The sequence below is a fragment of the Neophocaena asiaeorientalis genome, unplaced genomic scaffold, assembly GCF_003031525.2.
Source record: "Neophocaena asiaeorientalis asiaeorientalis breed wild unplaced genomic scaffold, Neophocaena_asiaeorientalis_V1.1 scaffold174, whole genome shotgun sequence".
Lineage (NCBI taxonomy): Eukaryota > Metazoa > Chordata > Mammalia > Artiodactyla > Phocoenidae > Neophocaena > Neophocaena asiaeorientalis.
In genome coordinates, this window is record NW_020174922.1 from 3,528,791 (window position 1) to 3,553,496 (window position 24,706).

Sequence of the window (24,706 nt, forward strand, 5' to 3'; positions counted from 1 at the left end):
ACTCATTCAAGCCATCCCTGAAGATACAGAGATGATTAGATTTGACACAGTATCTGGCCTAGGTAGCTCCTAAGTGTAGTGACTATAAACATGTAAATTAATGCATTTCTGCCAAAGCAATAAATGCAATAGTAGAAGCAAGCATGAGGGACCCACAGAGAACCAGAATAGAAGTTAACACTGCCTTTGGGCTCAAAAGAGCCTTGTTTAAAGAGGTGGTTTCTGAACTGGGTTTTTGAGGGCAAATAGGAATTGGTTAGGCAAAAATCTATGAATTTTCTTTTAACTACAAATAACTCTTTTTCTCAGACATTGTGTATGTTGTTTCTTACTTTTTGTTCACCACATTATTTCATATGCATTCAGAATTGCCCAAATATCTAGTTTCTTAAAGCCCTCTCAAACCAGACTCTTCAGATTGAATATAATTTGGAAATTTTCAGACTGTCTACCATTGTTCTAAGTTGTGGCTGCAGTTGGAACATGGTTTTCTTGTAAATAACATAAAATTATACTTGAATATGTCTTTGAAATGTTTGATTTTACTTTACTGTATTTGAAGTCTTTTGAAAGACTTTTTAGTCTTTCAAAGGTGTAATAGTATTCTTGGACTTAAAATTCACTACAGCTTGCTTTAGAAGCAAAAGTCTACAAAATATGATTAAACTGTGGTACAGAGGCCCAACAATTCTCCCAAATATTACACTACTTAGGGAAGAGAAAAAATCACCAGCACTTGCTTATGTTATTTATTTTATTATAGCCAGTGTAATGCAAGGGTGTTCCTCTGTTATATGAATGAAAATAATTACGCTTTTCTTACAATATAGGAATCATATTATTTACTCTTAAAAAATCATAGGATTAGTTCAGCTCCTTTTGTTTCAAAACATTTGTTTTCTAGGTGGTTTGAAAATTTTACTGAGCTCATTTTGAAATATCTTGCTTATATATCCATCTGTTGTGTGTCTTAAGATTGAAATTTAGGTCAAATTGCAACTTGAATTTAACTTTACAAAGGTAATAAGTGTGCCATCTTTAAAAACTGCATTCTAAATTTTAAGCGCAATAGATCAAAGTACACCTTATTTAAATAAATATTCTGGAAAAAAGTCTCAATTATTTTCTCCCAGACTTTCTTAAAATAGTCACGGTTCTCAATATAAAATGTGAGGTTTAGCTTTATTATTTTAAAGGAGGATGAAAAGTTGTTTATTTTAAAATTTTAATGATTTTGCTTTCAAATTATGGAAATTCTCCTTTGGGGACAGCTTTATTTGAATTGTATGTGGCATTTTTATTTCTTAAGGCTATGATTAAAAGTTTCGTGGATGTCTACCAGCTTGCAAGCACTAGAATTGCTACATTAGAAAAGGAAATGACATCTCATCGAAGTCACATTGCAACCTTGAAATCAGAACTTCACACAGCTTGTTTACGTGAAAATGAAAGTTTACAATCAGTAAGTCCTGCAATATTGTTCTCTTCTTTGAATCTTGGGTCACATTTACATTCATGTTTTTGTTGTTCATAAGATCACTCACCAGTATATATAATTTAGGGTGAGTAATCAATCAAGCAACGTAAAATTATTAAGTGTGGAGAAAATTTTGAAGGAAGAAAAGCAATTAATTTTTCCATTGTATCATGTATAAAGATATGCATATTGTTATCAATGCTAAAACACTACATCAAGATTCCTTTGTGTTTGGCAGTGCAGCTGACAGTTGGATTTGGCAGTATGCATAGTTAAAGCTTGCAACTGTCTGAAGATTCAGTGTGTCCCATTAAGACAGAATATTATTAATTATGCGTATAACCAGAATGGTAATTAGAACATGTGATTATTCTCTGTAGAAAGCTAGTCTTATCCATAATACATGTCCAGCTAAAGTTGCACGTTGTGATTCATCTATAGGATTAAGATTCAGTTTCAGCAGTCATTTTATGTCTTAAAATTTTAGCCCATGATGAAATTTGGGCTCATTTAAGACTAAACAAAATTTTCTACATTTGAAATACGTGTTTGGGGAGTATCAAAAAATGAATATATTTGTGACATAAAGGAATAAAATACACATTTAAACTTTCTCCTCAAAAGCCAGGTATGTCAACATATCTCAACAGTGAGATTCAGAGGGTTACCAATAATTAGAATGTCTTTTTTCCCTATTTGGTTTGATTAGAATGGATCTGGGTGACTTGTAAGGAAAAACAGTATCATTTTGCCATTTAGCTGTTGACCAATTTCAAATGATGTATTCAACAGAAAAAGAGTTAGCATTAAAGCAAATAGATGCATAGTTGTGGTTTGATTCTTCAGCTCCTTCAGGTCATAGCTCAAGTGTCAGCGTCCTAATGAAAGCTTTATGACCATGGTATTTAAAACTGCAACCACTAACCCTCCCCCACCCTACAAGCTCTGTCTCATTCTCACCCCACGTTGCCTATCTACCTTCTACCTTCCTTGCTTTATTTTTTTCACTATAGCACTTACCAGCTTACATATATTGTATTTTATTTATTTGCTTTTTGTCTGTTTGCTCCTTAGCCTCATAAAGTATAAGTTCCATAAGGACAAGCTATTTTGGTTATTTTCTTCACAGCTGTAAAGGCACTCTAGTGCCAAGAATAGTCCGACCCACAGTAGGTGTTCAACAAATGGTTATTGAATGAAACATACTGAGACCTAATCCAATAAATGAACTAACTAGTTATTTGGGACCTGAGATGAGATTCAGTTGAGTTCAATTTTTTAAATTACTTTGTTAATTTCTTAGTGAGAGAGTAGTAAATTTGACCTCAAATAAGAGAAATCAAGATGAAGAGGAAACCTTTATAAAGATTTGAGTAAGTATTTGGAATTCATTCTAGTCTTTCTCTGAAACACATTTACATTTTTTCCTGCTAACTCTCTGATCCCATTGGTTAATATTACATTATACTATGTCAGCTTTGTTGGGTCATACCATTATTGGTTATTACTGTTATTCATATAAAAATAATTGCTTATGTTCTGAGAAAGTTTGGTAAGGTGGGATTGTTTCCCATGGGTTCAAAAATTGTTTACCAATTATTAAGCTATTGATGTCTTAATGGAGGTGTGCTTAATGTCCCCCACTATCATAATAAAGCTCCACTTCTCAACCTTCTGAACAGATATACGGGATATGCTCATCATCTTATTAGTAAGAGGAGGTTCACTCTAGCAGTGATTCTCAAAAGGGAATGTGTGTAATGTGAAAATTTTCCCCATGAGATTCTGATGTGTCCTTCTAGGACACTGCTGCCTAATCCCATGTTTCTATGGGATATATGCTCTCCAGGCTCTTCCCTTAGTTGAGAATCATTGTTTTGAAAACAATAATAAATTTGTATACTAATTTCTATTTTTCAAGACATTTAAATATGTATTTTCTAACTTGAACTACTTAAGAACTCAGAGAGATTAATCTTTTAATTTCATAGATGAGAGGTGATATATATAGTTTGGTAGATAAGAGCATTGGCTTTGGAATTACAACCATTAGAAGTACAGTCAAGTGTAAATAACAGAAAACTTGACTAACATGTTTAAGACAGTTTTTTTTGCTCATACAGCAAGAAGTCTAGAAGTAGGTGACTATTGTCATTGGTTTAGTGGTTCAGCTTCTCTGTAATTTCTCTGCCACTCCCTGATTGTCATAAGATGGAAGCCAGCTCTAGGATTTGGAATCACATTCAAGTCAGAGGAATGGGATGGCCCAGCAATACCTGTTTTATATATATGATAAAGCATTGCAAGGCTTTCCATTTAGAAAATATTTAAGTTTTTATACCATACATTTATTTTTTAAATATTTAGAAATTTTAATATAAATTTAATAGACAACAGATATTAAATGTATATTTAAATGTTTATATATTTAAAAGAGAAAAAGCCTTCCAAGGAAGTTCCAAACATATTTCCACTTATATTCCATCAGCTGGAAATCGGTTGTGTGGCCACCTTGAGCTATAATGAGTCAAGGGACAAGGAAATGAGGAATGAATAGATACCGGGTTAACCAATTAATAGTATATCTGACCTGTCATACAAGTCAGATATATCTGGATTCCAATTCAACTTCTGTCAGTTGTTAATCAGGTGACTTGGGTCTCAGGTTTTCATCTGTAAAATGAGGATAATGGTACTACTCTCTAATAGAGATGTTGGGAGGTCTAGTGAGAAGTCTTTTTTTTTTTCTTAACATCTTTATTGGAGTATAATTGCTTTACAATGGTGTGTTAGTTTCTGCTTTGTAACAAAGTGAATCAGTTATACATATACATATGTTCCCATGTGTCCTCCCTCTTGCATCTCCCTCCCTCCCATCCTCCCTATCCCACCCCTCTAGGTGGTCACAAACCACATAGCTGATCTCCCTGTGCTATGCGGCTGCTTCCCACTAGCTATCTATTTTATGTTTGGTAGTGTATATATGTCCATGCCACTCTCTCACTTTGTCACAGCTTACCCTTCTCCCTCCCCATATCCTCAAGTCCATTCTCTAGTAGGTCTGTGTCTTTATTCCCGTCTTAACCCTAGGTTCTTCATGACCTATGAAAGAATGCTCAACATCACTAATAATTAGAGAAATGCAAATCAAAACTACATTGAGGTATCATCTCACACCATCATCAGAAAATCTGCAAACAATAAATGCTGGAGAGGGTGTGGAGAAAAGGGACCCCTCTTGCACTGTTGGTGGGAATGTAAATTGATACAGCCACTATGGAGAACAGTATGGAGGTTCCTTAAAAAACTGAAAACAGGACTACCATACGACCCAGCAATCCCACTACTGGGCATATACCCTGAGAAAACCATAATTCAAAAAGAGTCATGTACCACAATGTTCATTGTAGCTCTATTTACAATAGCCAGGACATGGAAGCAATCTAAGTGTCCATCGACAGATGAATGGATAAAGAAGATGTGGCACATATATACAATGGAATACTACTCAGCCATGAAAAGAGACGGAATTGAGATATTTGTAGTGAGGTGGATGGACCTAGAGTCTGTCCTACAGAGTGAAGTAAGTCAGAAAGAGAAAAACAAATACCATATGCTAACACATATATGTGGAATCTAAGAAAAAAAAAAAGGTAGTGAGAAGTCTTAAAGTACTTTGCACTTTGCCTTGCACTTAGTGAATAATCCAAAAAAAGTTAGCTATTATTTTTGTTACCATTATATTTACATCTTTTTTTTTTTTTTTTACGGTATGCGGGCCTCTCACTGCCGTGGCCTCTCCCACCGCGGAGCACAGGCTCCGGACGCGCAGGCGGAGCGGCCATGGATCACGGGCCCAGCCAGTCCGCAGCATGTGGGATCCTCCCGGACCGGGGCACGAACCCGCGTCCCCTGCATTGGCAGGCGGACTCTCAACCACTGCGCCACCAGGGAAGCCCTACCATTATATTTATAGAAAGTAATTGGATTGCACAACAGGGAAAGATTATTTACTAACATAACATCTTCAGTTTCAAACTGTGTCATTTTGTTCTGCTTCATATTGTAACCTTGAGCATGTAACTCCTGCTCTATGATCACCATCAGTATATTCCCGTGGCTGAGCTCTCTGCCGTTTCTGCAGCCTGTCTGCCCCTCTTTTCACTGACACATTCTTGAAAAGCAGTCTATACTTTCTTCTTCTATGTGCTCATTCTACTGAAACTATTTTCTTAAAGGTCACCAATAATTTTCTGCTTGCTCTGCCTATCCATTGGTTCCTTCTCATCTCCTTTCATCTTTCTCAGACATTTCTTCTTTAAATACTCATCTCCTTTGTTTCTCTTGTTATCGACTTTTCTTCGTTGGCTCTCTGGCCTCTACTTAGTTGAGCTCTGCCTTCTTTGTATTATTGTGTGTTAATTCTTTTCTCCACCCATTAGTTTAATATTTATTCTGCATCTGGTCTGTGACAGGCTTAGTTTTGGTCCTGGGGATGTCATGTGAACCTAAACAGACAATCTTCACTCTCATGAACTTAAAATCTAATAATGAAAGTAAATATTTTTCATGTAATCACACTAGTTAATGTGTAATTACTTACCAGGATAAGTTCACCGAAAGAGAACAACTTAAGTGTATAAGAGTTTTTTTAAACAAATGAGCCTGCCTTAGACTAAGGTATCAGTAAAGCCTTTTCTGGGTCAGTGATGCTTAAGCTAATATCTTAAGACTGGGTATAAGGTACCCAGGGGTGGAAGAGAGTAGTGTTCCAGATCAGGAGGAGAGGAGCACAGATATTTACAAAGGCTCTGTGGTGGGAGGAAGAAATTGAAGAAATTGAGGAAGACCAGTATGGCTAGAATAAAGAGAGCAAAGGCAAGAGTACTCTGAGATAAGAAAGGGCAGAGGTCAGACTTTGTTGTCTTTGTTTTGAGAGCAAAGGAAGAGTCATTGAAAAACTTTGATATGCTCGGATTTGCTTTTTTTAAAAGATCACTTTGGCTGTAGTGTGAAGAAATAATTGAATGTGAAGAACAAGAGAGAGGGGTGTGTCAAACAATTCCTAGGTTTTTTTGCTTTTGGAAATGGATTAATGATCTCATTTACTGAGAGAAACAATGGAACAGGAGGGGATATTGTGAGTTTAATTTTGAGTATGTTAAGTTTGAGGTGCCACTGAGACATCCAACTGGAGATGTCACAAAGGCTGCTTGATGTGAAATTCAAGGAAGATGCCAAGCTGGAGATAACAATTTCAAGTCACTATTATACGGGTAGGACTTGAAGCTATCAGCAAGACTGAGACGACATAGGGACGGTTTATAGAGTAAGAAGAGAAAAAGGCCTAAGAATGAAGCTTGAAAAACTCCAGCATATAATGCCTGAGTACAAGAGGATAACGTTGCAAAGGAAGCTGTGAAGGAACAGGCAAAGAAGGAAGAGGAAAACCAAGGAAGTATGATGCCATGAGAAGAGAGAATTTCAAGAAGGGTGACATGCCGATAGTGTCATATACTGCTGAAAAGCAAGTGAAATGAGGACTGAAAAATGGCCTTTGGAGTTAGTGCATGGAGGCCCTTGGTAAACTTAACAAAGGCTCTTTCAGCAAGAGGTGGCGAAATTAGTGGAAGTTGAACAAAAGAAGTGAATTTAGACATCTGCTGCAAAGATTTAGCTATTAAGTGTGAAAAATAGGAGTGGAGTGTTCAGAGGATTCAGGGAGTTCTAAGACAGGAATGACTTAAATATGTTTCAGTATCTTCTTAAAATAGGCCTCCCACAGTCTGGTTTTGACCCTGTCCACTATACTGTCCATTTTTATAATTTCAATTATCACCTTTTTCATACTGCTCCTTTCTTCTACTTCTTTTTTTTTAACTCCAGCTTTCTTTTGACTAGTGTTTGCATGATATATCTTTTCCCATTCTTTTCTTTTAACCTATGTTTTATATTTACAGTGGGTTTCTTGTAGAAAGAGATAGCTGGTTTTGTTGTATTTATCCATTTGACAATCTCTGGCTTTTAACTGGGTGATTAGATCATTTAAGTTTAATATAATTATTGACATTTTTGGATTTTTGTCTACCATTTTAGCTCTCTTATGAGGATGAAGGTGAAGACATGATCTCTGCTTTTGTGGATTCCTCTTCTAGCAAGGGAAATGGTCACATAAGCAAATATCAATACTAAAAATAGGCATGTATAAAGTATGTGGGAACATAGATGAGGGAGGAGTTCATTCCGCCTAACATTGTTAGAAGAAGGTACTGAGAAGATGAAATGTTTGCAGGAGTCTTTGAAGGATGTCTAGCAATTTGACACCTTGTTAAGGGAGAAGAGCAGTAAAAAATCTTTATTTTGATTTGAGGAATAGGCCTCATCCGTAATACATATATTTAATGAATTAAATTATGAGTTTTTTTGTGTAATAGAAATGTATTGTTACTTTAGTTCCATTCCCCCTCTGAATCAAAGACATCCAACTCACCCAAACAGCCTGTACCTGCTGGAGCCCAAGACTGCTTGCAGCAGTCACTCCAAACCCTACCTTCACATGTTTGCAATCCATTCTTGCACCATCCAATCCCTGCTTCTTACTTTATAACCTAATTTGGTTCTGTCTCTGACTGTTTTGCTCTTGATGTTCTTATTTGGTCTCTGTATTTGTTATTTTGGTCCATTCTCAAAACTCCATTACTGGGTCCTCAGATGATCTAGCTCTCTGCTCTAGTACCTGCTTCAATTACCATCACCTCCTTCCCCTCATATATAGCTTTAGAGTCAGGCAGACTTGGGGGTGCTTTCTGGCACTCTTACTTATTACCCACACAATACTCTAAGCATCAGCTTCAGTGTTTGTAACATGTGGGTGAAATTCCCTACATTGTAGGCTTGTTGTGAGGATTAAACAAAGATACAGTGTTTGGCATATTGGTAGATCCTCAGTAAATACTGGCTCGCTTCCCTACACACACAAATTTTTCTGATAGTTACGTATATATCATACAGCTAAGCTATGCTTGTAGCTTTAAGAAATATATGTAAGCATGAGGAAATCTTTTTATGAGTAGGCAAAAGATCCAAAACAACACTTAAATCAGTGCTTTTAGCACATTTAATACTAAATACAGCTGCTGTTGTTATCACTTACTTAATCGACTCAGGCAAGTCAGTATATGCTCATTTCTAAATTTTCTACCATTTCACTAGATAAGAATAAAAACAAATATTCATTATTAGTTAAGAAAAAACTTAATATACCATGGTGTGGTAATGCATAGAAAGAGATGGATTGTATGGCAGATATGAATAGTCATCTTTAAAAGCTTTATCCCCCTTTAGGTGACATTTTCATTTTTTGTTCAGTAACATGTAATAGTGATGCTGGAGTTCATCTAAGAGTTCTCATCAATTGTATACTTGCCAGGACTTTAACACTTTCAGCATTTTGGTCTTTGACCCATTAACTTAGGGCTGTTCTAGAGCTTTTATCTTGAGTAATAGTAACCAGAAAGAGCTTTGAGTAAAGAGCTTTTGAATCCCGTACAGCCCAGTAGAGAACAGTACAGCAGTCAGAACCAATTACTTGTGGGTGTTTGGAGACCGGCACACCCACAACTGTGGAGAAACACATGATATTTCAGTCTGTGAGAGATAGAATGCCAAACCCAAATACTTTGCTGTGAGTTATGGTGCTTCAAGCTACAGTATTGATTTGCCTCATTTCCATTGTATGTTTAAGCAGTATGTTTTTGATTCTACAGTACTTTATTTGTGAGAAAATAGTGAGTAACAAATCAGAGGAGCATTCCATTTAGTATATTGCAGGGGAGAGATCGTTGCATCATTTTTCAGATTATGTCAGATTCGATAGTTGTCAAGTGGTGTTATATTGTTAATCAAGCAGAAGGGTTTAGATACTTTGGTTAATGTTATTTTTATCTGTTAAGATAAAAAAAAGGAGCCCTTTATCTTAAGTTCTCAATTAAAATTCTGTCACATTTATTTTTATTACATTTTCTTGAGAGAGGAAGTATTGTTTGTTAGTATTGTATGGATAAAGAAACTGACAGAATTTAAGTAACTTACTCTAGGTAAATTGTTTTCATAAACTTTATCTCAGTTGATTCCTGATGTTTATTATTGAGGTTTTTAATCTTTCAAGAAAAATAATCTTTAAAAATGAGCCATAAACCAAGCCTTAATTTGTTGAGATAGGCTGTACAGTGCAGTTCAGTGGTATCAAGTACAGATTCTCGAGTCTTACTCCCAGGTTTTTGATTAGAACCCGATCAGATTAGAACAAGGCCTCTGATTTCTTGTCTGGTGCTTTCCTATGAGACTGCAGTGTGGGTTAAAACAAATCTCTGCCATCAAGGGCTTTCAAGTGTAGTAGAGACTACAACCATTATACAGATAATTAAAAGAATGACATTAAAGTGGAATCACAGAGTGCTATGAGAGCACCTAACTGGGGATCTGACCTTGGCTTCAGGTGGTCTAGTTGAGGAATGGAGATCTTAGTTGTGATAAGGAAGGTTAAGGAGGAGTTGACAAGGGAAAGCACGGAATGCTGAAGGGATGGAAAGACAGACGTCTGTATGACTTGAGCAGCGTGCATCAGGTGGAGAATGGTGAGAGATGATGCAGACTTGTGGAGGAGCACTGTGGCTGTGACTCTCAGCCTTCTGAGAAGTCCTCTGACTCATACGTCTCCATTAATGGCACTGGAAAACATCTACCCCCTTTGCTTTATGTATTTACTCTTCCCAACTGCACATTTAATTCTTTTCCATTTAATTCTCAAAATTCACTGACATTTTATGTCATAACAGCCCTTGTTTTACCCTTTTGCTAAATATTGCTTACTTAGATGCTCATTAAATTCTTCCACATTTTAATCGTGAGCTCCAGCTCTGGCCTTTGGATACTGACAGAGTTAAATAAGGGAAACAAAAAACATCAAAAGGTGGGACAGCCCAGTCAATATGCAAACATTTTCCTTGATCCTTGACACAAATTTCCAAGCTTTTAAAGGTTTTCCATAGTCCAGAAACTCAAGCTTTTTTTATACAGTAAACAGGGGCCTAGAGATAATAATAATGTATATTCCACTGGCCTCACACCTCTTCTGTAGCCTTTTAGTTTTTGTATGATGCAGTTTAAGAGGAGCTACTTTTATGATGAATGATATCTGTATAGTGACTGTAGGGGCAAGATATTATAAATTTTATATTTATGTATATTAAGTATATACATATATAATTGATATATTGGGTTGGCCAAAAAGTTCGTTTGGGTTTTGGTTTTGCTGTTACAAAAACCTGAACGAACTTTTTGGCCAACCCAATATAACATTTTATAAACATTTAATATTAGATATATTTTATATATAAGTATAAATATAAAATATGTTTATATGTAATAAATATATGTATATAATTCTGTTCTTCAGTGATGAAATGTTACAAGGGTGGAGCAAAGAGTAGCAAGAACGAAAATGTCCAACTCTGATCATTATAATCAATTAGCAGTTAAGCTGTAGAGAATAGAGATGGCAGTTTGGCAATCTAATGCTCTCAATAGTCCTACCAGTTGTTCAGAGTGGTGGCAACTAAATATGCTGAGTATCTCTTCTGCTATTTGGTCTTTCTTACTAAATTGATTTCTTTGAAGGCTTCAGTTACCTGCTAGATTTTCAGAAATCTCCATTCTGATTTTCTGCAAAAACCTCAGACTCACTGAGGTCCCAAACTGAACATGTTACCTAACTCCACCACTCCCCATTTTCCCAAACTCTCCTTTCATTATGTTCCCTGTGTCTGACATAGCTAGCTATTCACCTCGCAGCCCAGCGTAGCACCCTTAACATTTGTTCTACATACTTTCCCTCCACCACCAGTATTTAATCAGTTGCTAAGTCTTAATGTTTCCACCACCACAGGATCTCTCAGACCCAGTCTCTCCTTTCTACCCTTGTGTTCACATTAAGTTTTCCCTGGGTTATTGCAGTGGTCTTCCAATGCATTTCCCTATGTGTAGATTTTCCCCTTCCATCTTGTCTGCCACGTTAGTGCCAGTTATCTTTCCAACACACAGATAAGGTCAGACCATAGCTTGACCCAAAACATACTTTGGCTCTACACTTTCTTCATGAAAGCAAAAATTCTTTATCATTGGCATTGAGGCATATCCTGACTCCATCTGGTTTTTTAGTTCATCTCTCAGTTGGCAGAATTAAGGGTTCCCTTTGTTATGCTCATTCATCACTGAATTTACCTGTCTGAGAGCTATATAGTAGTCTGACTTATATAATCAATTAGTTGTGTATGGATTACCATATTGTGAGTCTGTGAGGTGATATTTTTTACAATTCATTATAATGGTCTCACCTCAATAAAATGCTGGCTTATTTAAATTGAAATTAACTGGAAGAGCACTCCTTCAGTGCTGCTTTTCAGTACACACTTGTTATGGCACTTATACTTTGCACAAACCATAGTTCCACCTCAGATTTTCCCACACAAAATTTTCTTAATTCCCATCAAACTATATTTCATGTATGTCTCTAGCAAACACTTAATGAGAACGAATAGTTTATATATTATTATACCAACGTAAAATTTAAAGTAAATACTTTCAGGTAATCCAAATTGCATATTTCTTCTCCTCTTTACTACTCTTCCTAAAAAAACCAAAAAAACCCAAGACTGAAAATTATTTCTGACAAAGAAAAACATTCTTTTCAGCATACCACTTAAATAATTTTAAACTTTGTCAGATCTATGGGGCCCCTGACTGTATATCTTTACTCACATAGACCATAAAATGACCAGTATAATGCCTTTTACTCACCCGGTGGGTACTCAGTAAGTGTTTGATGATAACAGTGATATACCAAATTAAAATTAACTGTGCCTGGGCCTAGCAAAAAGTAAGAGTATGTGAGATTTATTTCAGAAATAGAAGTCTAATTTACATAAATCGTTAAAAAGCTCATTTCAAAAATATATTTCCTTGAACTCTTACTTCACACCATATATAAAAATTAACTCAAAATGGATCGAAGACCTAAATATAAGAGCTAATATTCTTGATAAAAAACTTAGATATGAATCTTCATGAGCTTGGACTTGACAATGGATTCTTAGATTCGACACTAAAAGCATAAATAAGAAAATAAAAAATAGAGCTCATCAAACTTAAAAACTTTTGTGCATTAAAAAAACACACCCCAGAATGGGAGAAAATATTTATAATTCATATATCTGATTAGGGTCTAATATGTAAAGAACTCTTACAACTGAACAACAAAATGACAACAACCTAATTTTAGAAATGGGAAAAGGACTTGAATAGACACTTCTCCAAAGAAGATATACAAATGACCAACAAACACATGCAAAGATGCTCAACATCATTAGTCAGTAGGGAAATGCAAATCAAAACCACAATGAGATACCACTTTACAAGTACTAGGAATGCTATGAAACAAATATTTTGTAAATAAAGGAAAATAGCAAATGTTCAGAGCAGCACTATTCAAAATAGCCAAAAGATGGAAACAACCCAAATGCCCATCAGTTGTTAAATGGGTAAACAAATGTGTTATAGCCAGACAATGGAATATTATTCAACCATAAAAATGAATGAAGTACTGATACATGTTATAGCGTGGATGTACTTTGAAAACAGTTTGCTAAATAAAAGAAGCCAGACACAAAAGGCCACATATTGTATGATTCCATTGAAATAAAATGTCCAGAATGGACATGTTCTGTCTCCATAGAGACAGAAAGCAGATCAGTGGTTGACTGGGGCAGGGGGAATAGGAAATGGAGAATGGCTGTTTAATGGGTATGGAATTTACTTTGGGGGTGATGGAAAAGTTCTAGAGCTAAGATGGGGATGATGGTTGCACAACACTGTGAATGTACTTGATGCCACTGAACTGTACACTTTAAAATGGTTAAAGTGGTTAATTTTATGTCCAGTGTGTTTTGCCACCTGACAAAATGTTTCTTTTAGTTCTTGGGAGGCATGGAACAGGCAGCTAGATTGTTGCTTACACAGAATGGCAGTGTATTGCACTGGAAAGTAGCATGACAGAGAGTCAGAGGAAACTTGGATTCTAGAACAACCTCTGTTATCAACTCAAAAAGCTTTGGGAAATAACCCACACAAGCTCCTTGGTCTTGGTTTTTCCTGGCTGTAAAATGAAGGGTTTCAACTAGATGAAATCTCAATTCCCTCTCAGCTCAAAAATTCTTTCACTGAAGTTATACATACTTTTTAGTACTAAGATTCTAACCGTGCTTTATTTTGTTCTTGCTTTAATTTACAACAATAAAGTGAGAGCATGTTTCTAAACTTATAATAACATAGTTGTATTTTGAATTTGGTTATATTCAACGCCACTAACCCATTTACAAATGTATACCAGTTAAATAAATCTCACAATATAACTTGTAACCAGGTAGCCAAAAAGTCCCCAAAGTAATATGAAAATATAATAGAGTATCTGTAAGGAGTATTTCCTTTTTTTATGCAAAGTTTTTTTGATATTTAATATGTTTGGAATGTGAACTTTTAACTTGTTAAACTATTGTAACATATTTGAAAATTATAGTAATTTGATTAAAATGTTGCCTGTAAGGCAAAAGGTTTAGTTAATAGAATCCATATGTAATTAAAATGCAGAACTAAACGTAATCAGACTCCAGCCACTAGTGCCTTCATATTGATAGTTTTACAGTGGCCTCTGGGGTTGAAAGTTTAAATGTTACAGAATGCAACAACACTGCAGAAAGCAAACTCAGCTGGCAATTTAGCTGTTTTAAAGACATCCACATGGCTACTTGGTAAGATGTGGCTATCACATCCTCGATTTCCATCATTTTAGGGATATCTCCAGTTGGCAGGTGGTTGAAACACATGACTGGTGTGCTGGTGGAGAACCACCCTCTACAGCACTGTCACATAAACAACCCCAGACGAAGGTCCTTGCTATGAGCCAAGCCATGGCCTTTTCTTTTTTAATAATAGAGTTGCTTAATTTGGGTGAATTCATTTGAATCATATGAAAGTTATAGACACAACACTATGCACCAAGCCACAAAAAAAGTTAAAAAAATTTTTTTTCCTGAGCTTAAAAAAAATTATTTTCTCTGGACAGTTTTAAGAGTTGACATCCTGTGTTAGAGTTCTCTAATCATCACCAGCACAATTTACAGTCAGAACACACAGAGAGCCAGTTTAGACCAGCTCATCTGTTGATCTTGGCAGAGACTCTTCATCTCGCTGTGTGCAGCTGCCACTTGAGAGTTGGGGGACTCAGCAGAGAGCTTGAGGAGGGTGGGATGCAAGGCTGGTCAAGGCATGAACACGTAGGCCTGCTTCATTTCAACAGTTGTATGTTGCTTAAAAAAAAAAATAGTCCTTTTATTTTACTGCCCCCCCCCCCTTTTTAACCTGAAATTAAACGAGGACCTCTCATGAGCCACTGCACTCCAGGCATAAGAAATTGTAATGTCTGGCTTCCAGAAACTGTCCCGTCAAAATGTGCTTCTGATTAGGTGGCTTAATTACAGCTGTGAAAACAATGTTGATTTAGCCCTCAAGATTCCAGGGCATGTCGGCCGTTATTAGCTAACCTTGGACTGAATCCACCATTTTCAAACTCTGTACCACTAAAGTCACCCTGCTTGACAACTTTTTATTTCAGCAGAAAAGTTGCCAGAAGCAAGCAACACATTTTTATGCAAAATATTGTTCGATGCACAATTTCAGCTGCAGCACTATTAGTGGTCGTTAAGGAGATGGTTAACTTTGTACTTTATGAAGAAAAAGGAAGTTCTGTTTGTAAAAACAGTAAGTTTTGAATCGTATTTTTAAAGGGTTGACTGACATAAGAATTAATTTTAATTCCTTTAATTCAGTTTTATTTCAAGTCCAGCATGTTGGTTTAACCACCCAATTTTATTACACCTAAATTTTCCTGACAGTTTCATTTGCTGTTAGGAAATAAAATTGCAATTTTTTTTTCAATGGGGGAAATAATGGCTAGTTTTAAAAACGTTATGTTTGAAACTTGCCTTGCCTCAAGCTGGTTCAGACACAACCTTAGTTTACTTTTGGAAGGAAATGGACCTCATTAAATAGTTTTTAATATTTTAATGTAAGTATGTTTTTTCATAGTGAGGAAGCTTATTAGAATCACGTATTTACACCTGCAGGGAAAGTAAAAGTCTTAACAATTAGATGGTTCCAATACTTTGGGATTTTCAATACAATTGTCACTGATATCATAAATTTTAGAGCTACATATTTAAAGTAGTTCTAGTTCCATTGTATTTTAGATGACTAAAACTCCCCTTACATGCTATGAATGTTTTTTTTTAGATTTGTCAGTATTTAAAAAGTGGCCATTAAATAGAAAGCAATACAAAAAAGGAAGGTGGGCAGCTGAACAGCAAACATAAAGAGTCATAATTCTCATAATAATTTTGGAGGAAACTTTTGCTTGAAAATGCATGATTTATGCCAAACCGAATACTCAAGAGAGAGCTAAATGATTTCTTTAAAATGAAATCTCCCACATCCAAGACATTAAATCCAACCAAGTGGGTGGTCAAGGCACATCTTTTTCTACTAGTCAGACTCATTGAACAATTAAGGGACTCATTCCGAACCATGTATGGACAAGGAAACTTTTGTTCTAGTTGAATGAAGAGTTCATGCATAGGTAGTTGATTGTCAGGAATGGATGGGTGAATGAATAGTTGTGTTGGTGATACAGTACACATGTCTTGAAGGAGAAAGCTGGGCAGCTAATTCAAAGTTGAGTTTAAATTAATAATCCCCAAATAATATCAGTAGCATATTCTAATTGACAGGTGCTATAGAGACATGTTCTATCTAGATCTATTCCATTTATTATTTTATTTAATCTTCATATCAATCTTATGAGAGAAATATTATTTCCCTATATTGCAGATAAGGCAGCTCAGTCCCAGAGAGGATAAGTAATTTGCCTAAGATCATGCTGTGTGGGATCCAAGATGGGAACTACTCTCTGTGTGTCCAAAGCCCGTGCTTGAACTAAAGATGGAAGTAGACATTTTTCGTAGAAAATGGAATCCACGTTATGAAGAGAAACATTAAGAATGACCAAGTTTATGTTGAGTGTGCCTTTAGGCTGTTAAGAGACAAGAACATTTAAACTTTAATAAAAGTTTTATAGTTTTCTGTGCAAAAATAAGCTAATTTTTTTTCTTTCAGTAAAAAGTGTGTATGAAGAGTGGCAAATTCACTAGGTCTATGGTTAAGGCCTTAGGCCTTTTACCTAGAACAAAGGACCTTCCTCTTTCCTTTTGAAGTTGTGTTTTGCACAGAGAGTTGAAAGTGTAACCCTTCCATGTTATACGGGTTTGAAGTTTGGATATATTGCATTTGTTCTTAAGATTCTATGTTAGCTGAGAAATTGGGAAGAAATAGCTGTCTTGGTTTCCTAGAACTTTGGCTTAGGGCATACTTTGATAGAATCTGAATTCAGCTTATTCCTTTGGATGTCCTTTTGTTCTCAGTGTTTGTCTGACACCAACTGGAAAGATACCCTTCCAGAACGTAAGGGCCAGCTAAGGTTACAGCTTTATGTATCTAGTCTCCACCATCTTATTTCTGATGAATTCTAACTGAAAATATGAACTTGGTTGAAAAAAATGTATCATATAGATTGTATACAGTATAGATTCTATCTAATTTTATCATGATAAAGTGATGATAATCCTCCTGGTGGCTTATGACAAATTTTAAAATATTTTATTAAATAATATACTGGCTATTATAGATTCTTATGTATTCCGTTTTTGGCTTTTCTTGATAGTATAACCATAGTTTTGGCGAAAAGAAGGCAGCCTAGGAAGGAGTTTTGAATCTAGATATATATATATATGTATACCTATATAGATATCCTATATAGAAATAGGTATTCATTATTTATATATTGTTATATTTTGCCTGTGGAGTAATCTTTGTTTAATATCTTGGTTCATGTACTTATATTTCCTGATTCATATTTATTTGAATATAAAATCTTCCAATTCTTTAAAATAAGCTAAGTGTTTTTCCTAAAGCAGGTAAAAAACCAAGAAATTCAAAGTAAGGTTATTAAATTCAGATTTTATAACCACGTTGTTTCTTCTTTTAATGACACTGATAACCAAAGGCATCAGGTGTGTAGTAATGCTTTTTAGCTATATTTGAAAGAGTTTAAATTGGTCCCTATTTCAGAACTAAGAAAGCTAGATTTAGAGGGGTTTATCATTTATTAGAAACAGCCATTTAGTAAGTCTCGGTCGTATTTATCCCTGTTTCATATGGGTACCTCAGGGTGGGAGTGGGGAAGCCTAGAGAACAGATTTCTCACTTCCACCCCTATTCTAAGCAGGGTAACTTTACTTTTAGCTTATTTAGAAATTAAATTTCTGAGTAAGATTTAATTTAACAAAAGACTTCTGCATTAAAAAAGTTTGAGAGCCCCTGTCATATCAAGAAGACAGGAACAACAAACCTTTTTGCTTTACTTTATGTATAAACTTTTTAAGGAACAACTGTTATAAGATTTTGATTGCTGATGCTGATTTTTTTCATTAAATATATAACTTTATATCATTTGTTTTGGGGAGAATAGTGATGTACATATTTTGGGTAAAAGCATATAGTTAACCTTTAAAGAAATAAAATCATGTGTTAGCACATGTTAACGTGTATTTTTCAGTCTGCATCTTATACTTGACTTCAGTAAACTTAATAAAGACTCTTCAGAGTACCGCACTGAAGCATGGCTTTCCTATATGCAGTCTTTGATCTACCTGTACATCTCGACACCTTATCCAGTTAAGCTCTAAGTCAGTTATGGTCATTTCTCTTTTTCAATGACTGAAGGAAATTTACAAGGGAGCAGAAGTGCAAAGGTAGTTGACTTCATGCCTCAACTTCCTTTTTGGTAGGGACGTTCACAGAATTTCCTTATTGGGAGTAAGGGGAGGACCCTTTACATAAAGCCAACCTTGCAGACTGAATTTGGGAGCCAACAAAGGTGTAAAAGTTGTCCAGTCTATCAAACATTTCACTGATCTTCCCTCTCTGTCTTTCTCATCACAACTCACATGTACTCACTGCTCTACCTCTTCAGCATATCTACCTGTGATTTTTGAGGCGCAGAGGATTTGAAGGGATGTGCTCCTAATTCAGTGCTATGGAAACACACTGGACTGAGGAGTCAAGAGTTAGGAACTTACTCCTGGCACTGCCATACTGTCTGTATGGTCCTGGGCGAGTGACCTCTCTGGGAGTTCCCACAATTGTAAAGGAGGAGATTTGACCAGATGATCTCTAGGGTGCCTTCCAGTACTCAACAAATGTTTTTCTCTTTCACTTTATTAATTCTGTCACAACCTTCCGTCCTACTTGGTAACATTCCAAAGCATGTAGGTACAAATTAAAGGCTGTCTTCTCATGGGTTTTTGTCACTTCTATGTTACCTCCCCCATCTGGCAGGTTTTTCAGACGATTCAGGACATTCATGATGATAATGGCATCTGTTTCAGTTTCTGTTTTTTACATTAATAAATAAAACGAGTATTTAAATATTTTCACCTTTGTTACGGAATATTGATAGCCCCTGAATGCATAAAAAATTAGAATGTTGGCTAGTGGAACTCACAGGTAGTACTCCTGATTTGACCCTTGGTTAATTTATTACTTGGGTTGAGCAATTCTGGAATACCATTGTGATTTTAACCATTTTTATAGGTTAACTTTTTATTCTTATTTTTATTTAATTTGCACCCATAGGGTAACACTGGATAAGATAGGGAGGCATAAGGAACACTGATGTTGAAATACAACGGTAGTAAGGAATCAAAAAGGAAAAATTGTTATGGAAATTTATTTCAGCTGATCTTCACCAGAACCATAAGTTCCATTCATTGGATCAAAATTCTTATACCAACGTTTTGGTATCTTTAGTGTTTCAAATCCAGTATTAAAAATAAAAAATTGTGAAATTTTATTCAAATTGGCTGCTCATTTATTGAAAAGACCCAGAATGTGTAGCTTGAAAAACACCCTAGGCAATAAGCAGCAGCCCGAAACCCTCTTTTAACTAGTGATTTAGAAACAAAATATTCAAATATTATGTAAAATAAGCTAATTCATTTTTAATCACAAAATGCAAAGACCTAATATAAGGTTATCAATTATGGCATTTGTAGCATTACCAATCTATTAGTTGGGGTTTTTTTAAACTTAAATTAGTTTGTTTTTTACTTAAATTAGTAAACATTAGTGTCAGGTTGTCTCTCTCACAAGCCTTGATATATGCTGATTCCTTTGTTTGTAATGTTATTTCCTACCTTGTGCCTAGTTGATTTTTCCCCAAGTTTTAAAGTCCAAGTCTCCCCCCAAACACCCTATATTACTATTATAACATTAATTTTACCATATTGTAATTGATTGTTAATTGACTAACCCCATTAGACTAGAAGTGCCATGTGAATAGGAGATTGTTCTATTCCTAGATATCAGCACAATATCTGGAATACAGAAATTGTTTGCTAAAAGTTCCATCACAAATTCCAAATTACGTAGACCAGCTTAAAGTTTACCAGCCTGTTCAGGAGTCCAGTTATCAAAAAGCCAAGCTTGTGGTTGTGTTTGGTCCTCTGCCTCTGTGGGTTCAGAGATTCTTTATTATTAAGATCATTTGTTATGTCAAATTACTATTGAAAATGTTGTTTCTGTGGTCTCCCCAACCCCCTTTCTTAAGGGAAGGAAAATGGGAAAGGAAAGAAATTTCTCATATGTGGTTGTATTTGAACTGTTCACCTGAGATCAGGGATTGTGTCTTTGTTTCTATCTTATTCAGTCGCTAGCATACTACTGAAGTATAATAAATAAGTAATGATGGTGGTGGTAAGGGATATTCTAGTTGACCATCTTGTAGACCTTAAAAATAATACAAAGAATAGAAGAACTGTTCTTTTAAGGTCTAAGTTCAAGTAAAGAGAGTGCTTAGGATACATGTTTTAGTTTAGTAGAAATCATAATTTTGCAACAAATAATCCTTATGTGTTAACATTCCATATCCCTAAGGGAAAAAAACACTATTTTTCTTTTTTTAGAATTTATTTTATTTATTTATTTATTAGCTGCATTGGGTCTTCATTGCTGCTCACGGGCTTTCTCTAGTTGCGGTGAGCAGGGGCTACTCTTCATTGCAGTGAGCGTGCTTCTCATTGTGGTGGCTTCTCGTTGTGGAGCCAGGGCTCTAGGCACGTGGACTTCAGTAGTAGTGGCACGCGGGCTCAGTAGTAGTTGTGGCTTGCGGGCTCTAGAGCTCAGGCTCAGTAGTTGTGGTACACGGGCTTAGTTGCTCCACAGCATGTGGGATCTTCCCGGACCAGGGTTCGAACCCGTGTCCCCTGCATTGGCAGGCGGATTCTTAACCATTGCACCCCCAGGGAAGTCCTATTTATGTTTCTTTACCATAAGAAATATACCGTAAGAAAGATATAGGGTATTCTAGAAATTTTATTTTATTTATTTTTTTATATTAACTTGCTCTTTGCTTTATTTATGGATAGAAATCTTAAACTCTGATAAAGAGCTCCTACAACATTAGTAGCAATGTAGAACAGCAAATTAAAGAAAAAAAGAAAGAAAGAAAAAGAACAGTTTAAGAATCTGGTGGTAGGAATGTCAGCCCACTAGAGAATAGCCCTGAACCCTGAGCTGTAGCTGCTGAACCCAGACCAAACTGAGTAAGGAGACAGATCCTGAGTTAAAATGCTGGCTGTCTTGTCAGCTCTGTTTGATGTCAGTGTTCCCTTTGAAGATTTCCTGTTTTCTATCAGGTTCATGGCAACATAATAATGATCCAGTAGTACACATGTGTTTCTCAGCATTGTTAACAGCTTTGTCACTGTTGTCATTGATGCATTTAATTCAGTAACCCTAGAATTGGCATGATGGCAGTTGAGCGTTAGTTTAAGGACAAGAGGAGCAGAAGTCAGACACAAACATTTACTGATGAATTCAGAACCTCTGAGATGCATATGGAGTACATCATATAGAGGATGATAAGAACTTGTGCTTGCTTTTATTTCTATAAATGGTGAGAACACTATATGTTTTAAAAAACAGGCTCATTGATATGAAATCATAACAATTAAGCATGTAATAACAATGAGTTAATATTTATTAAATGAATAAATCCCGTCTTAAAAAAATCATATATTTATTTTGGGATCATATAGGAGAATTGAGATATATCCCACCAATTACTTATGATGGAATTTTTTATGCAGTTGGGCTTATGAATTTATTTTTAAGTTATCAGACTGTACTATTCCCACTTCAGCTCCTTCCAAGGTTCCAGCCTGATCCAGGGACTGTCCTTGGTTTGGAAAAATCTTGGGAGCACTGGTAAACTTTTTCCTTTAGTGATTCTTAACAATTTAGGAAAAGAGATAAAAAAGGGTCAGGTCCCAAGAATCAACTTAATACCTTCAAGGAGTACGTCAAATCACTGCTGCTCTTTCAAACCAGACATGTACATCTAGCACTAGATCAAGATCAAGGCCTTCAGGCCTACGTACATTTTTGATTTTGCTAAGCTTGGGGTCTGGAAGTCAGGTATTGTGTTTAATCATCCTTATATCCTTAGTCCCCACATTGTGCCTGACTCATTACTAAGTGACCAACAAAAGTTTGTTGCATCAGTCAATGAGGTTAATTCCTTTTTGAAGAGTTCTGAAATCTTTTAGACCTCTTTCTCTTCCCATATTTTATGTAAGAAAGATAGTTGTATCTGCATATGGAGTTTTGAATACAAAAAGGCATAGGGCTTCCCTGGTGGCACAGTGGTTGAGAGTCCGCCTGCTGATGCAGGGGACACGGGTTCGTGCCCAGGTGCGGGGAGATCACACATGCCGCGGAGAGGCTGGGCCCGTGAGCCATGGCCGCTGAGCCTGCGCGTCCGGAGCCTGTGCTCCGCAATGGGAGAGGCCACAACAGTGAGAGGCCCACGTACCGGAAAAAAAAAAAAAAAAAAAAGGCATAATGAAGAGTCACTGATTTGATGAATATATAATCTAGTTGGTGAGTCAGGACAGACTCACATAAAGCAATAAGATGATGAATATTCATAGAGTTTGAAGAGTTAGATTTATTTAGACTGGGGTGGCTAGGATGTTCTTAAGAATTTGTATTTGAGGTTGATTTTGAAGCAATGATAGGGATGAATAAGGAATTCTGGACAGGGAGAACTGTGTGAGCAGAAACAGGATGCTGTTGAGCTATATGCAATCAAGGTCAAGGTATGAGTTGGCTTCTTTCCCAATAATGATGACAATTTTGTTTCTGCAATTCTTTACAGTTTTCAAAATATTCCTGTGTATACAACCTTATAACTTCTTGTGACAAAGTTATTATTTATGAGATTCAGAAAGGTTGTGTGATTTGTGCAGCATCAGCCAGCTAGTAAGCCAAGGAACTGAGACCACGGGCTCTTTGTAAGCCACTGTGGCCAGTACTTTTCTTTTTGGCCTAAATCCTTTTCTTATTGAAGCCCCCTTGTGGCCAAGAGAAAGTATCTTCCAGGTAAAGGCACAGTCTGTAAACGTGAAACAGAACAGGGCTTATGGATATATATGTGGTTTTCAAGCCAGAGGGTTGGTATAGAGCAGGAAGAGGAGGAGGAGGAGGATTAGCTAACATTTATCCAGTACTTTCCATGTGTGAACCAACATTCTCAGAACTTAATATGTGTTTTTTTTTTTTTTTTGTGGTACGCGGGCCTCTCACTGTTGTGGCCTCTCCAGCTGCGGAGCACAGGCTCCGGACGCGCAGGCTCAGCGGCCGTGGCTCACGGGCCCAGCCGCTCCGCGGCATGTGGGATCTTCCCGGACCGGGGCACGATCCCGTGTCCCCTGCATCGGCAGGCGGACTCTCAACCACTGTGCCACCAGGGAAGCCCCAATATGTGTTAATTTACTTAATACTTACAACACCCCTGTGGTTATATATTATTTTTTGGTACTGTTGTTATCTCCATATTGTACAGCTTACCAGGTGCTGAAGCAAAGATTTGAACACAGACAGTCCAACTCAAGAGCTCCTTCACAGTAGCTGGGTTTGGGGGCCCTGGAGTATGATTATTCAGATGCTGGCTTCACCTCTTGCTAACCATGTGAACCTGGTTCACTTAACAGCCTCTTCAAGAGTGCTTCAGTTTCCTCAGGTATAAAAATGAGGATAATAATAGCTTCTCTCTCTAGGCTTGTATGAAGATTAAAAGTAAGGATACCTGTAAAGTCCCTGCTATTATGATTAATGCCATTTCTATCATGTTCTAATCGGTTGAGTGTAGAATTACAATTGTTACCTGTTTCCAACGTAGGAAGGAAGCACCAAGGCGTCAGAGTAACTCCCCTGTTCTAGGCAGAGCACTGGAATTAGCATTAGAATGCCTTCTGATTGGCATTTTTGTATCTTTGCCTAAAATCATCTTATTTAGTTAGGTTTCAAGATACATTGTTAAATGCCTGGCTTATTGATGGCAGGAGGAGATAACAGCTTTGTATTTTAATACTTTTCTTTCCTGAATACAGGGGTTTTATTTCATAGGTTGTAAAATTAACGTTTTAATCTGTCTCATTTATTTGCATAAATTATATCTTATTATTAATACAATTATATTTATTTAAAAAGTGAAAAACATGATCCTAGCAAATCAAGCTACTCTGGGATCTGGGAGAGGCAATAAATTGCTATAACATGAATTTGAATAATGGAACCACAACCCATGTGTATCACCATTGTTATAAACCATTTCTGCATGTATTTATTAGAAAATTATAGTTGCACATATATTATAGAGATTCTGAGACCTTAATGTTTACAGACATTAAAAAATTTCTTTCATAGGGTGTTTGTGGAACTTTTGGATAAAAGCTTATGTTTATCATGGCATCATTTAATACACTTTAAAAATACCCTCCCACTTTCTGAATATTTTGTTTATAATGAAAGTAAAATATTCAGCAATTGGAAATGAAGGGGAAAAAGTTTAGGTCACTTTAAGGTATAACTAGGCCTCAAAAAATATTTGCTCCATTTGCTTAGTAACATTTGAAGGCTAAACATATAGCTTTAATGAGAGAA

General features: G+C 36.2%; 1 protein-coding gene across 1 annotated transcript in view; it reads left to right on the forward strand.

The window, feature by feature from the left end:
• CCDC171 (coiled-coil domain containing 171) overlaps positions 1-24,706 on the forward strand; it is a 336,015-nt gene that overhangs the window by 290,304 nt on the left and 21,005 nt on the right. The window contains 1 exon segment of the mRNA XM_024760469.1: positions 1,310-1,462. Coding sequence (XP_024616237.1) covers positions 1,310-1,462 — 153 coding nt within the window.